Source organism: Pseudorca crassidens, chromosome 16 (genome assembly GCF_039906515.1).
Source record: "Pseudorca crassidens isolate mPseCra1 chromosome 16, mPseCra1.hap1, whole genome shotgun sequence".
Lineage (NCBI taxonomy): Eukaryota > Metazoa > Chordata > Mammalia > Artiodactyla > Delphinidae > Pseudorca > Pseudorca crassidens.
In genome coordinates, this window is record NC_090311.1 from 25,142,579 (window position 1) to 25,157,644 (window position 15,066).

The following is a 15,066-nucleotide window of genomic DNA, read 5'->3' on the forward strand; positions in this document are numbered from 1 at the left end:
GGTAGGAGGCGAAGAGGCCAAGAATACCAAACCTGTGACATCTTCCCCCGAGGAAAGGTGGCTGTCTCCCATGTCTTTTTTTTTTTTTTTGGCCTTGTTGGGTCTTCATTGCTATGCGCGAGCTTTCTCTAGTTGCGGCGAGCGGGGGCTACTCTTCGTTGCGGTGCACAGGCTTCTCATTGTGGTGCTTCTCTTGTTGCAGAGCACAGGCTCTAGGCCCGTGGGCTTCAGTAGTTGTGGCACACGGGCTCAGTAGTTGTGGTGCATGGGCTTAGCTGCTCCGTGGCATGTGGGGTCTTCCCGGATCAGGGCTCGAACCCGTGTCCCCTGCATTGGCAGGCGCTTCTTAACCACTGCGCCACCAGGGAAGTCCCTCCCATGTCTTGATAAATCATGTTTTATCTCCTTTCAAAAGGAACATGTGGAAGAGCCCATTTCTCTTTGATGACACTGTCCAGTCTGTGCAGTGTCATCCCTCTGCCGGGGACACAGCCCCTCTACTAGGCTTGGGTGAGAAAGGGAGGAAGGAGAGTTTGACGGAGCATCTGGGAGAGGGAGGGAGGGAGATGCACGGACCAGCAAGTGCCTATTGGGCACCTGCTGTATGCAAAGCCTTGTGCTGAGTGCAGCGAGAGTTGCCAAGGGGAAGAAGCAGCTGCAGGAGGGGCCTCTGGTCCACACTGAGTGCAGGGGGATGAGAGACACAAAGGTGCAACAAGTCGCACACAACTTGATGAGTTAGATGCTCCATGGTCTGGCTGGAACAGGACTGGTGACCAGTACCTGTGGTGACGGGGAAGTCAGGGATGGCCGTAGCAGCTGCTTCCAGGGCCCCCAGGTCCCCTTTCCATTCTCCTCTACCTGCCAAAGGCTGCTTACAGGAAAACTGGGGGCTTTGTTCTAGCCACGGGAGTGTACTCGGCCAGAAGCTCCCAAGAAGCAGTGCTCTCAGAAGCTAAGAAACAAGCAGGGAGTGGGTGATAAATACCCCAGCCTCCTCGCGCTTGGCTGGGATACCTCTGCAGTCTGTTCTACATGATCCCCCAAGTTCCTCAACAGAAATGAGCTGCTCCTAACCCCCCGGGGAGAGGTGACCACTCCTCTCTTGTTTCCTTGGCAACGGGCAGAGGTGGTGGTGTTTGGTGGCCAGCTAAGATGCTGAGAAGCCGAGGCAGAGGGAATGAGAGGATAGCGTCCCAGGTCCCTATGGCAGCTTTACCCAGAGTCACCCAGCTCACGAGCATCTCTCTTCCAGGCAAAATCCTCTTCCGGAGAAGCCACATCCGGGACGTAGCTGTGAAGCGGCTGAAGCCCATCGATGAGTACTGCCGGGTAAGAGTGTGTCTGGGGCAGGGGAGGGGGTGGCCCATCTGCCAGAGAGTCTATCCATCTGTGAAGGAAGGTTGTCTATACAAAACCCTCTGCTGTGGTCTAGCAGATGCATCCTGAGGCCTGGCATCTCCTGGCCAGAAGTGTGGGTGCCCCTCGGGGAGGGGTCACCCCGTCACTAGGCCGCCTCTGGGGCATGAGGACCGCCAGGGTCACAGCTGAAGCCTCTGTTCCTTTCATGATGGGTCCGTGTTTACAAAACACTCCTTTAAATCACTTCCACCAGCTTGGGAGCTCTGTGAAGGGGCCGCTGCTGAAGGGATTCTGTGTGTGGCATTTTGCTGGATACAGGAGAACTCTTCTTTGAATTCCCTTTGGGACATTTTTGGAATCAGTCCTGAGTTCAGTAGCATCCAAAATGCATATTTGTTTATTCACAGAAGTCTTGATAGATACAAATATTCGTGTATACATCTTTATAGATGCAAATGCTCACCACACACACACACACACACACACGCGCGCGCAGGCACGTGCACGTACATGCATTAGAACAGTCAATGCCGAAGAGCAGACTGGCAGCAACTGCAAGGTCATGAAGCAGAGCCTGTTTGTCTTTCCACTTTGTCTGGAGCCTGGGACCCCCTGGGGCCCCTGCAGTGAGGATGAGAGGCTCCCACTTTAGTGGTCTTGGCACATGGCCTCCAGATGGCCAGACCGCCTGGGTTTGAAACCCTGCTGGCTTTGTGAACTTGGGCAAGTTACTGAACTTCCCGGAGCCTCAGTTTCCACATCCGTACAACAGGAAGGAGAGTAGTACCTCCTCAGAGGGTGGTCATGAGGATGCAGTGACCTGACAGGCATAAGGCAGCAGCACATAGTGTCTGCACAGAGGAAACATTCAGTGGACGCTAGCTTTTTGTTATTATTATTACAAGGCGTAAACAATTTAATGTTACCGCTGGGCACCACTGGCTTTAATGGAGATGGAATTTCCTAGTTACGTGAAAACTACTGTGGAGTCTGACTCAAGAATCTTGAGGAGAAGCAAGTGGGGGATGTTTTGTTGTGAGTGCTGGTATTAGACTGAGAAGAGCTGGGGTCAAATCCCAGCACTCCACCAACTAGCTGTGTGACCTCGGCAAGTTGCTTTACCTCTCTGAGCCCCAGTTTCCTGATCTGTAAAACGAGGGTAAAAATAACTGTCTCACAGGGTTCATGCAAGGGGTTGAGCAGGAGAATATATGTCACAGTGTCTGTAACTTCTGAAATGTTCTGTCCCTACATGGAGTTATTACCATAAGGTTCCTTTCTGAACAAATATTTTATAATTTGGAACCATTATGCCTGTCAATAAAATGTTTAAATAAGAACCAAGTTGCTCAATTTCGTAACTGGTGTTCCCAAGACTATGGGGAGACAAGCACTCCCAAATACTCTTCATTAACCCAAGTTTGAATTTCATGGCTATGCAGATCATACTCCGTCACGTTTTCTGCCTTAATGTAAAAGGATGCCCCGATGATGAATTTCCTGAAGGCAGAAGCTTCTCTTCTTCAGATCAATATTCATTTTTCTCTTTAAAAGGCATTTGCCATTTCTAGTTAAATTGATGGCTGCAGCCTGAGCTTTTATTTCTTTTTATTCCTTTCCCAAGCAGTTATTAAACAAATTGGCAGAGCTAATGCGGGAGGGGCAAAGGGCAGGGGGGAGCCTCTTGCAGCTGGGATTCATGGTTCACATCAGCCTTGACCTCCCTGAGCTGGTGGAGCCCAAGGCATCTGCAGTTGGACTGTGCGGAAATGCCGTCTTTTGGGTCGTCGGGAGCAGGAAACCGATAACATCTTATCTCCTGGGATCAGGCTTTGAACAGGACTCTTGATTTGGGATGAGGGCTCCGGAGCCCCCATGGTGCTCCTGGTGGCTGGGGAGCCATTTAAGTGGGGTCTGCAAGAGGAGGGGCCTCCTAACCTGATTAGCACAAATGAGAACTACTCAGAGACAGGCAACAAGGAGCAATGTCGTGGGTTCACCAAGCAGCCAGACGGCTTGCAGGCAGTAATTTACTCTGAGAATGGCAGAGGGGGCAGGGCAGTACAGAAGTGACCTTTAATTCTGCTGAACTAGAAACCTGGGATCTGTGGTCTAATTGTCTGAGACCTTGGAATAACCTTGGAATGGTCATTAGGGATGAGTTCAGCTGCAGTCCACGGTCACTGCCGCCCAGCATTGCACTTCACAGCCCTGCTGCCCACTAGTCCAGTCTGTACCACTCAGGATCCAACCTTTCACTCAGCATCACTGCCCCCCACAGCCAACTTCATGGTCAGGGCCACGTGCAGTTCACTCCATGGCCAGCCATACCTGTCCTCGGACTGCTTGGAACCTCTGGAGTTTTGTTTCCAGGACCCCGCCCATGCAGCTCTGCTTGGCTGGCCAGAATCTTCCTTGGACCTGCTGGACAGGTATGGGCTCCGAGTCTGGGATTTGCTGGGGATTCAAATGCACCCAAAATTGTGAAACCGGCTTTGTGCACGGAGTAGCCAGCTCCTCTGCCGGGACTCAGATATAGAAAGTCTGACCGTGCAGCGGACCCTCCCACACTTCAGGCTCCCTGCCCTCGCCGGCCAGCCAGTCCCGCCGCCTGATGGCAGCTTCACAGCCCAGATCTCAGTGTTAATTTTAAACATATACGGAGCAGATTGGATGAGCGTCACGGAAAGTTTACCAAGCGCCAGCCAGGTGATTGTTTTATGTGGCTCTTGAGGGCCAGTGTCTATCAAGAAGGGTTCCGAACGCTTTTCTGTAACTCCATAAATTAATTTAATGGTCAACATGGTTATGCGGTTAATATTTAATGGTTCTGTGGTCTCAACAATTTGAAGACTTTCATCTCACTAACAAGTGTGAGCTATACTTTAGGGGCTCGGACAAACAATCTACCCCATAAATGACTCCATCTACCCCATTCCTGCGTATGAAATACATGTTTGCAGTGTTTGTCTATGGGATAAAATAAATATCCAGGGGTAGGAGGCAGTGTGAAAGAGCGTTTGAGAATAATCAGCGTACCCTCCGCCATGTAACAACGTTTATACAAGTCTCCATTTCCTGGTGGGTGCAGCTAGAATTTTTTTGTTACCCAAAAAGCCGAGCCGCTTCTATTATTCTGCTGTCCACGAGAGGCTTGCTTTCAGAACCAAAGTCTTTCTTTGTAGGTGGGATGAGAGGTTGGCTGGAGTTAGACTGGGGGAGGGACTCCAAGCCTAACAAGGATGTCAGCCCTGAAGGGGTAAGGATCTCCCCTCCCCACCCTCTGCATCTCCCAGACTCATTAATTTTTAGCCCCACTTCCCATATTCGAAAACTTTGGCTATTACTACGTGGAGGTTCTTAGCCCCAGCCGCTCTCCCTCCCACCATGGGAGTTTTCCACCATAGCCCATCATTGTCTCTCACCTTAATAAAGAAAAAGGTTCATGTTGCAAAAAAAACAGACTCCTTTAAGAAGCACCAGGGGGGCTTCCCTGGTGGCGCAGTGGTTGAGAGTCTGCCTGCCGATGCAGGGGACGCGGATTCGTGCCCCGGTCCGGGAGGATCCCACATGCCGCGGAGCGGCTGGGCCCGTGAGCCATGGCCGCTGAGCCTGCGCGTCCGGAGCCTGTGCTCCGCAACGGGAGAGGCCACAACAGTGAGAGGCCCGCGTACCGCAAAAAAGAAAGAAAAAAAACAGAAGCACCAGGGCTCCCTGGCATGCTCAGTCCTAGACATGGGGAGAGTGACTTTGTTCTTATGCCCCTTATTCTAAGGCAGGCCTGGGCCACATGTGTTGCTAATGGGGGAGACTGAGGCAGAGAGCCAAGACGGATGCGTTCAGGCCTCCTGAGTGGTCTGGTGCTCTGAGGAAACCCAGGTGGCAGAATCTCTCCATCTCCTCTGGTCCAGACAGACCCAGGAAGAAAGCACTTCCAGCCTGGGATAAAGCTGATTGTGTCCATTTTCTACTTAAAGGCCTTCAGAGGAGCCTCATCGGCTCCACAAGAACCTCTGACCGGCTGAGCCGGGCCGTCTGTGGGGTTGTTCCATGGGCTGCTTCAGCCTCAGCTTCCGCCCTGCAGCCCCGTCTGCAGAAGTGCAGCCACCCCCAGCTAGCCAGACTCCCTTAGACTTCCACCCCTTGGCCTGTGCTAATCCCTTTCCTGGGGATGTATTTGGCTCCCACGATGCCCCTCCCAGAAGCCTTCCACCTCCCCGGAGGAAGCTGCCACCCCTGCTGTCCAGAATACTCCGTGCACGCCTCCACGCTGCACACTTACCCTCCATAGGAGGGTAATTTCTGTGTGTTCATCTTCTCCAGACCAAGAGCTCCTGGAGGCCCCATCTGTTACCTTTGTGTCTTCACTAACAAGCAGGAAGCCTGGTCCCACGCGGGAGGCCAGGCAGTATCTGACGACACAATGCAAAGATCGCACACAAGCAGAGGAAACCTCCAAGGAGGGTGACATGTCCCCAAGGCCCCAATTACTAGGTTCCCTTGTGAAATGCCTTAAACTGCAATTGCGAATTGAGCACTGTTTCCATTACAAAAGAATTCACTTCTTAGATCCTTCAAAAAGAGAACTCATGTGTTTGACATACTCTGATTTATAAAAGTTCGGTGAGCCCCCAGCTTCCTAGATGCTGATCTAAGAGGAATAGTCCGGAGCAGGTTAGAAGCAGCCCCGGGGTGAGAGTGGAGGCCAAATGGGTAGGACTTCAGCCCCCTCAGCCCATTCACTCCCCACCACATCCCCCTACCCCACCCAGAGTCGCTGGGCTTTTACTCTAAGATTCTCATTGATTAGAAACCAAAATGATGCTGCTAAAAATAGGACAATGTTTGATCCTGTGGAAAGAGCAGGACACCCCCAGTTGCTTTGACAAATGCAGAACTTTGCTTTTTGTCCTGGGATAGACATAACCCAGCGCGGTGGGCTTCGTGGAGAGAGATCATTTCGAAGCAGAGGGTCTGAGCACAGTCTGCCTGGGGCCCCCTCCCATGCCACTGCTGTACTTGCAAAGACCGGGCTGGTGATAGATTGGACACTGAATTCACTGATAGTGGTGCTGTTTGCAGTCGTGGAGCCATTGACTGTTAGAGCTGGAAGACACTTCAGAATGTCTCTGGCCTGGATTTGCCTAGCTGTGTTCCATGGGCTGTCAATAGGAATTGTTTGGAAAACCAGCTCCACAGTCAGAGACTTGTGGGTAATGCTGGAGGAAGTACAGAGTTGCAGATCAGACAGAGCATAGGCTCTGGACTCAGACACCTCATTCAAAATCTCGCCACTTATTAGCTGTATGGCCTTGAGAAATGATTTAACCTCTCTGTGCTTTCGTTTCTTCTTCTGTTAAACTGGAGTCATAGTCATACTCATCTCCTAGAGTTAATGTGATGATTAAATGAGTCAAATTCCCAGGATGTCGTTATTATTAATAAGTACTGGCCTGAACACAGCTCTGTAGGTTTCTTGCCTGCAGGACTTCTCAGAGCCTTTGCTGTGCTAATGAACATGATGCCCACCAAGACCAAGATGGGGATCTACAAGGCACCGTTTCACATGTGCCCACAGAACTGATTTTATCTCATCAAACAGGTGTTCTATGAGATGCGGTTTGAGATTCTGAAGCTAGTCTATTTTATCCTAGAAGAAACAACAACCAGAGAGGTGAAGTGGCTGCCCAAGGTCATGGAGCAAGTATATAATGGCAGAATTGGACCTACTGTAGAACTGAAGTCTCCTGACTCCCATTCTTTCTAGTATACCTCACTGCTTTCACCCAAAGGATAATGATAATGAAGACAATAGTGTAACTAAATTTTACTGTTTACTCAGTGCCAGGCGCTGTGCTAGGCTCCTCATATTCATGATCTCATTGAATCTCCTAAAAGACAGGCGCCATGTGAGATCTATCGTACTGAGCTCAGAGAGGGCAAGCAAGGCATTCAGCATCACACAGCCTGTTAACGGTAGACCTAGGACTCAAACTCCCATCTGCCTGGCCCTGACTTAACCACCGCATGGCATACATCCTGAATGTCCAGTGGCAGAGTTTTAGGCCTGAGCCGGCGGTGGTGGCCCTGAAGATGCCCATGTGTTGGTCACTACCTGCTCCTCCAAGAATAGCTAGGTTTGGGGGTTCCCCGGCTCTGCCTGCCATTGCCAGCCCAGGCCGTGGGGACTGACTGCTCAGCACCCGGCTCTCCTGCCAAATGATTTTGGCCAGAGCTGGATCTGGCGGCAGCGCTGATGGAAGCTGCCCTGAGCCAAGAGCCTCTTGTCAGCCTGAAATCAGGACGAGCCCTCAACGCGGCTCCCCTCGGGGCTCCCTGTTAAATAAAGATGCCGCAGCGGTTCGCCCAAAAGGCCTCTTTGTCTGAGGCCCTTCCAGCCCACGCGTCCTCTGCCCCCGGAATGCCGGTCTCTGTCGGCATGAAGAGCCCCTGTGTTCACTGCTGCTGCGGGCGGGGGGAGATGGCCAGCAGCTCTGCGCCTAAGTGGGAGGGCGCCTGCCCCGCTCCCCCCCTCCCCGACCCCCGCCTCCTGCTGGTCAGGGAGGTCACCCTGGCAGCGACTCTGCACACAGCTTGGGCCCCTGGTAACACTTCCCTCCTGCCTCCTGCCCATCCCGGCCCATTAGTGCTCCCTCCTGGCACCCTCGTGCTTCCTGCCAGCAGCCCTTGCTGTCTGCACATGCCTGAGCTCCGCTTCTCTCTGTCTCTCTCTGTATGTCTCTCCCTCTCCCTCTCAGTCTCCCTGTCCCTCTCCATCTCTCTGTATATCTGCCTGTTTCTCTCTTTGTCTCTATCTCTCTCTGCTTCTATCTCTCTGTCTCTGTCTCTCTCACTCCATCTCTCTCTCTCTCTCTCTTTCAATCTCTCTTTGTCTCTGCCTCTCTCTCTCCCTCCATCTGTGACTCTCTCTCTCTCTGTCTTTCTCTCCCTCCATCTCTTTGTCTCTGTCTCTCTCTTTCTCTCTTCTTCCTCACTTTTTCTTTCCTTCCGCCCTTCTCTCCTGGGGGAGAAAACAGCACATACCATGTGCGTTAAATGAAAACTTGAACACTCTGGGGGTACGTTCCACCCAGCCTGCGTCGAGCACAGGGCTTCACTCTGCCACTTTAGTCGTGGCTTCGCCCCCCAGCGTCCCCACCATAAATGGGAGCAATGATGGGTGCGTCCAGGACAAAATTGGACGGAGCATCATCAGATGTGCACTTGTGAGGGCAGGGGCTGTGTCTGGCTCATGCCTGTACCACCAGGGCACACACTGAAAGCTCCACGCTTGTAGGATGGTTGGAGAGTCCGGGAGCCGAAGATAGTGCCTGACACGTGGTATTTGCTCATTGAATGTTAATTTCCTTTCTTTTTTTTTAATCTCTCTCCTGGTCATGGGGATGGGATCTGTTGGAGACCCTTGGAAAGCCACAGGCTCTGGAAGGAACAGCAGGGAGTTACACAGTGTGTCTTACCTGCTAAGGTCAGGTCTTGTCCCATCTTGCCCAGGTGTGGGTTTGGCTTCGGGAAGCACCGTCGTGCTCAATGCCACACTTAACTTGTTACCTGAGCAACTCAGAGAAGCAAGTGATCACTGCCCCCTTCCTCAACACTGTACTTCTGTCAATGCAACCCACGACCACATGTGCTTTTTTTGCCCCATTATCATGTCCCACCACTACTGGACAGTGGTTCTGCACACCAAACTCTTATTCATTCATTCATTTTTAACAAATACTTACTGAGTGCCAGGCACTCTTCTAGGGTCTGGGGGCATAGCAGTCAACAGAACAGACTAAAGTCTCTGCCCGCATGGAGCTTACCTTCTAGCAGCGTCTTTCCCACCTGTGTGCAGGCCACGTGGCCTCCCTGACCCCTCTGTCTCCTCAGTAACACGGGAATGAGATCTGCCCTCACAAGGACCATCGTGAGGCTCCCGGTGGCCACACTCATGGAGGCCCAGCATGGTTGGCACAGGGGAGCTGCCAGGCCGGGTCACTGCACCTGAAGCAGCCCTGGTGCAGGGGGCCTGGAGAGGCACAGGCTCGAGACGGGCTCCCGTCTGACCACCGCCCCGGAGCCTCCTTATCAGCAGTTCCTCCTCACACTTCCGTAGCCCAGGGTTTGCCTCTTCCTTCTCCTGGCTCTAGCCCAGCGTTCCCTTGGCCCCGTTCCCCAGCCCTGCTTTGACGGTGACCTTCCCTGCCTGTCTGTACTAAAGGATCAACCCTCTCCCCACCGCTCCACGCTGCACTGAGCCGAGACAGCGGTCCAGGTGCCCAGGCTGCAAAGTGTGGAGTCCGTGCTGGTGCACAGCGGGAAACTGATCACCTCTGACCCTCATCCCTGCCTTTCCAGCGGCGCAAGCTTACCCCTCCTGGATGCAAGCTCACAGCTGGCCCTCACCCCTGACTGCACAGTTAGCCTCCTCAGGACGCTCACCTCCTCCCGCCTGTCTGAATCCTGCACACCCCTCTGGCCGAGCTCCTGCCCACTCTTCTAAGAAGCCTTTCCACACCCTTCAGCTTATTCTGCTCCTCCAGGCTCAGCTCAGCTTGGCCTAAGCAAGGCCCTGCTAGCCCAGGCCACACCAACCTCATTCAGCTCCTAGGACCACCATGCTTGGTCCGGCCCCCGCCCTCACCTTGACCAGTTTATTCTTACCCACCCTCAGGACTCAGCTTCAAAGAGACTTTCCTAAAACCGCCTCCTTTCCCAGTCTTCCCAGGTCCTATCAGACTCTGCCGTAGCACCCTGCTGCCCTTGATAGAATCATCAGCTTGTCATTAAATAACCGTGCAGTGGGTATTAGGGACCGTGGACATCTGGTGCAGCTGGAGTGTGGCTGGTGGGAGATGAGGCCAGGAGGAAAAGACCTTGGATTGTCAGGCTAGGGGTCTTGGACTTATTCCGTGGGCAAGAGAGAATTCTGTCAGGGTTCATGCAGGATAATTCGTTCTTGAGGGCCCTGAGGCCTAGGGTTTAGTGGCCTCCCCCTTTTTTTTCACTTGTTTGGCTGGTTGTTTAGTTGGTTAACTGGCTAGTTAGATAGTTGGTTGGTTGAATTGTTGGCTGGATGGTTGAAACGTTGATTGGTTGACCGATAAGTTATTTTATCAGTTGACTGGTTGGTTAGTTCATTAATTGGGTGGTTGGTTAGTGGATGGGAGGGATGGGTGGATGGACAGATGGAGAGTTGTTTCATTAGTTAGCTGATTAGTTAATTCCTTGATTAGTTGTCTGGTTGGGTGGGTGGGTAGCTGATTGATTGTGTCTTCCTCGGCGCAGTCCTCGCGCCTCCCCCATCACTGTTGGCCCAAGCTGGCCCTGCTTTTGGTTTTCCTGTTCCCACTTTCATCAGGCCTAATGCCCTTTCTTCCTGTCTTTCCACAGGCACTTGTCCGGCTGCCACCCCATATTTCACAGTGTGATGAAGTCTTTCGGTTCTTTGAGGCCCGACCGGAGGATGTCAACCCCCCGAAAGAGTAAGTGGTAGCTGAAGCGTCCCCCGTGTGCTTGGGGGGAGAGCTGGCAAGGCCAACGAGGCTAAGCAAAGATGGACCGAAGGAAGGCGGACCATCTTCCCCAGACTCCTGTTGCCAAGGCTTGTTCCTCATTTCTCTTGACCCCAGAGCTGGCAAGGGAGGGTATCTTTGCATCTGGGGAGCAGGTTTTCCTGAAAACTCTTTATAGTTCACAGGTTATGGTCAGGAGCAGATGAGATAACAGAAAATATAATGGTCATGCGGTTCAGATGCCCAGGGTTAGCGGTCATTGCTCTTAATCGTTGACGCTACCAAGCTCCCAGCTGAAACACAGAACTAGGAGGGCACGCGCTGCCCAGGTGAACCTCACCTGCTGACTAACCCAGTGGTGCTGGGCTGCTGCAACAGATCTTATAATCATCATCAAAAACAACTATGAGTGTGCACAGAGCGTTTACTAAATGGCTTTTACCTGTAGCATTTTACTGGGCTGGCCAAAAAAGTTCGTTTGGGTTTTTCCATAACATCTTACAGAAAAACCCGAATGAACTTTTTGGCCAGCCCAATCCAATAGACTAATGTAGCCCGGTTTACAGAGGAGAAAACTGAGGGGCATGAAGTTAGGTGAATTTTCCCGAAGTCATGCAGCTGGTTGGGTATGCGACAGGCATGTGACTTGAATGAACCCAAATCTTGAACTCATGAGACTTGAACCCAGGGCTGGCTGACTTTCCATGTTGGGGAGAAATGGGGCACCAAGCATGTCTTTTTTCCTCTCTGGAAGCAGGGTACTCTGGGCCTGGTGGTCAAGACGACCTGCCCGGTCTTGCTGGTCTCTCACACACATGCCCAAACTCCATCCTCATGGCTACCTTCTCTTGCTCAGAACACTACCCTCACCCACACTCCCCAGAGTAGCTTCTCAATGGAGAGAAAAATCCAGGGGCTGATGAGCAGAAGAAGGCAGCCAGGGAAGAGGGGCGAGTAGGGGAGAGGGTTGGGGGAGAGGACTGAAGGGGGTGCACATTGATTACCTCACTGCATACGTCTGTTCCCCTGAAATCTTAAAGTACCAGAGTGGACAAGAGGGAGGCAGATGGGGCGGGTACTACAGGAGGAAGGGAAAGAATAGTACAGAGGAATTGTCTGGGGCGGGTGGGGAGAGGCAGGAGGCCATCTGGTGATGGGGAGCAGAAAGCCTACAGACAAGGGTTGTCGCACAGCTCCAGGGGCGCCGTTGTGAACGGTGAACTCTCTGTGAACGGCGCCCATAGAGGTAGTAGAGTACACAGTCTGCACACCCACACGTGGCGGTCCTGCCTAAAGGAGCCCTTCTCTTTTCACCCATGCGGTAAGACTAAGAGCCTAAAGTGGCCTAGGCCCTCTGGGGGAGGAAAGCATTACTCAGCTCAGAGGCTCACCTGGCCCAACCAAAGCCATCTCCCTTACTGGCTACCAAAGGGTTAAGAAACAAGCAAATGCTGTGAACCGTCAGAAACTCATCACAGGGTGGTTCACAGTGGGGAGCAATTGAAAGCCACAGGGTGTGGGAGGTGTGGTGTTGAGCTCGCACCCCGACTCCGACTCCGCTGCTTACTGGGCACACGACTGGCTACACTCAGGTACCTTCCCCTTCTCTTTCTCATCTGTAAAAAAGGGAAGAGTGATTAATCCGTGATCTCGCTACCTCCAAGGATTGTCTTGGAAACTTAGATGACACGTGGGCGGGGCAAGAGCTTTGTAAACAACAAAATGAGATACAAATGTGTGTTCTCACCAGCAGGAAAAACATCGCTCTCTCTGTACCTACTACGCGTCAGGCTTGTGAGAGAGGTTTGCACCGGGAGTTACATGTTCTTGTCCCCATGTTACAGATGAGGAAACAGGTTCACAGCTGGAGCCAGGACTTGAACCCAGATTTTTCTGGTTCCAGAGGCCGGTACTCTTTCCACATCTCCTGCCCACCCTCCCTGGTTTGGGGAGGAATCAGGGGACCAGGACTGTGGTCCTGACACCTCTCAGTGCATCCTCTCTGTACCCCTTCCTCTGTGTTCCCGCCCCCGCCTTCCTCACTCTCCCAAGGCAGAAGAAGGCTCTTGAGACCGGCAGCAGTGTACCGGGTCCACCTGGCCCTGCCGCTCCCCAGCTGTGATGGCCTCTCAGAGCCTCTTGTTCTCCTTTCTTCCACGGGGAGAGAGGAGATGCCCCTCCCCAGGCGGGTTGTCGTTGGAGTCACACGTGATCATGTGCCCAGAGGAGGGGAGAAGAATTGCTGCTGGTGGGTGAAATAGCAGGTGCATCGCCACAAAATCAACTGACCCTGCCTTTGGGTCATACCTCTGAACCCACTCCCCGCCAGGCAGCTAAATAAGTTGGTCCTATTTCACCTGTTGACCTGAGCACCAGTAGCCGTAGGTTAGCCTCTTGCCCGTCCCTGGAAGGCCCTCGAGGAAGGTGGAAACCAGGCTCGGGGAGACAGTTGTGTGTTGGTGAGGCAGCAGGCATGGCTTTGCGGGGCAGGCTCTGGGGTCCAGGCCCACCACTCGAGGCTCTGTGATCTCTGATCATGTGCCCAGCCTCTCTGCCTTTCTGTGTCCCCATGCCTGAAAAGAGAGAATGCAGGACTCCTGGAGCGGTCCGGAGGGCTTACGGAGACGACGTGTGCACTGAGATAACCCGGCTGGTGCTGTGGGCCCCTTGGAAGCGCACAGCAGTGTTGTTCGTGGGAGGTTGTGGAATGGAATGGAATGTGGCCCTGTGCGTGCTCCAACCCTGCAGATCACAGCCTGGCTTTTGCAGGGAGGAGTCACAAAGCATTTAGTCTCTGAGTCACCGTGGCCGCGGGGGTCATCTGCCTCTTTCTTGAGGTGGTACTGCACACCTGGGCCAGTTCACATCTCATCTGGCAAGAGATGGCCTGAGAATAGGAACCCCTCCAGCATGAGACGGGCCTGAGGCTCAGGAGGTGGGGTCGGCTGTGGCCACACGGTTCCAAAGGGCTTCTCCGCCCTGGCCCCTCTCAGCCTCCAGAGCCTGCCAAGAGAGACCTGTGTTCTATGCAGAGTGTGCTCGCCATAGAGCCCAGACCCATGGGTGACCTGGGCTGACGGGCTGACCCTCTGTCAGCCCAGTGCCTGCAGCCGCTCCCTCTCAGGGCTCCGTCCCAGGCCAGCACACCTCCCCCCTCCATCCTGAGACATAAACACAGGATCGAGGAACAGCGTTATTTTGACTCTGGGGCGACTGTGGAGTGGCTTATCAAATTATCAAAGCCTGTGGATTTAACTGGAATTTTGTAGATAACCCTGGCCTCTTTCAAGTGTGCTGCTGCGGGACCTCTGAGCGCTCACGGGGGCTGGGGTGGGGGGACCGTGGCCCTTTCCGTCTTGCAGGGAAGACAAGGCCTGCAACAGGCCCGGCCCCTCGGCTTTGATCCCAGGCTGCTCGCTGGCTTCCGTGGGTGGAGGGGGGGGCCCACCTCTGGGCTGCTAGTGGCTGCGCTAGGCCACCGTCCCTGCACAGAAAGGATGTTCTTTACAGAGACGTTTGGTGAGCCTGGCACTGCAGCCTTGGTGGTTTCGCCTCCTCAGATGGCCGCCCCAGGAAGGTTGCTCGAGGGCCCCGCCCTCCCCTCCTTGAACTACTGGCCGACGGGTACTGCTGCTGTGTGGGAGCAGCGCTGAGCTCTCCTGGGGCCCCTGGCTCAGGCCCCAAACGCTGGCATTATTCTAGATTCACCTCTTTCCTTCACACCCCTCCACGCAGCTCGTCAGCACATCCTGTGCGCGCCACCTTCGGCATATACCCAGACCCTGCCCGCAGCTCGCCACCTCCCTGCTACTACCCCAGGGGGCCGAGCCTCGTCTCACCCCTGGATTCTGGCCTGGCTGGTCTCCCTGCCTCTGCCCTCGCCCGCTACGGTCCCTTTTCAACACAGGGGAAGGAATAATCTTTTAAAAATATAGGTCAGATCATGTCCCTCCTCTGCTCAAAATCCTCCGTGCCTCCCTTGTGGCTCAGAGTCGAGGCCCTTCCGCCTGCCCCTCCTGTCGCCCCTGGCGGTACCTCCTGCCTCTCCCTCCTGGCTCTGCTCCAGCCACTTCTCACACCTTCCAGCCACGTTCTGCCTCGAGGGCTTCGCACTGGCTCTTCCCTCCGCCTGGAACACTTCGCCCCCTGCCCAGGAGAGCCCCAGCCTGGCCCCTCACCTCCTCGC

General features: G+C 53.7%; 1 protein-coding gene across 10 annotated transcripts in view; it reads left to right on the plus strand.

The window, feature by feature from the left end:
• The window catches only part of SH3PXD2A (SH3 and PX domains 2A), a 247,292-nt gene that overhangs the window by 115,837 nt on the left and 116,389 nt on the right, over positions 1-15,066 (plus strand). For all 10 annotated transcript variants that reach the window (XR_010935765.1, XR_010935767.1, XR_010935766.1 and 7 more), the window contains exons 4-5: positions 1,256-1,332; positions 10,759-10,850. Coding sequence is in view for 3 of the 10 variants with exons in the window: in XM_067709493.1 (XP_067565594.1) it covers positions 1,256-1,332; positions 10,759-10,850 (169 nt within the window). In the remaining 7 variants the exon portion in view is untranslated. The remainder of the gene's footprint in view (positions 1-1,255; positions 1,333-10,758; positions 10,851-15,066) is intronic.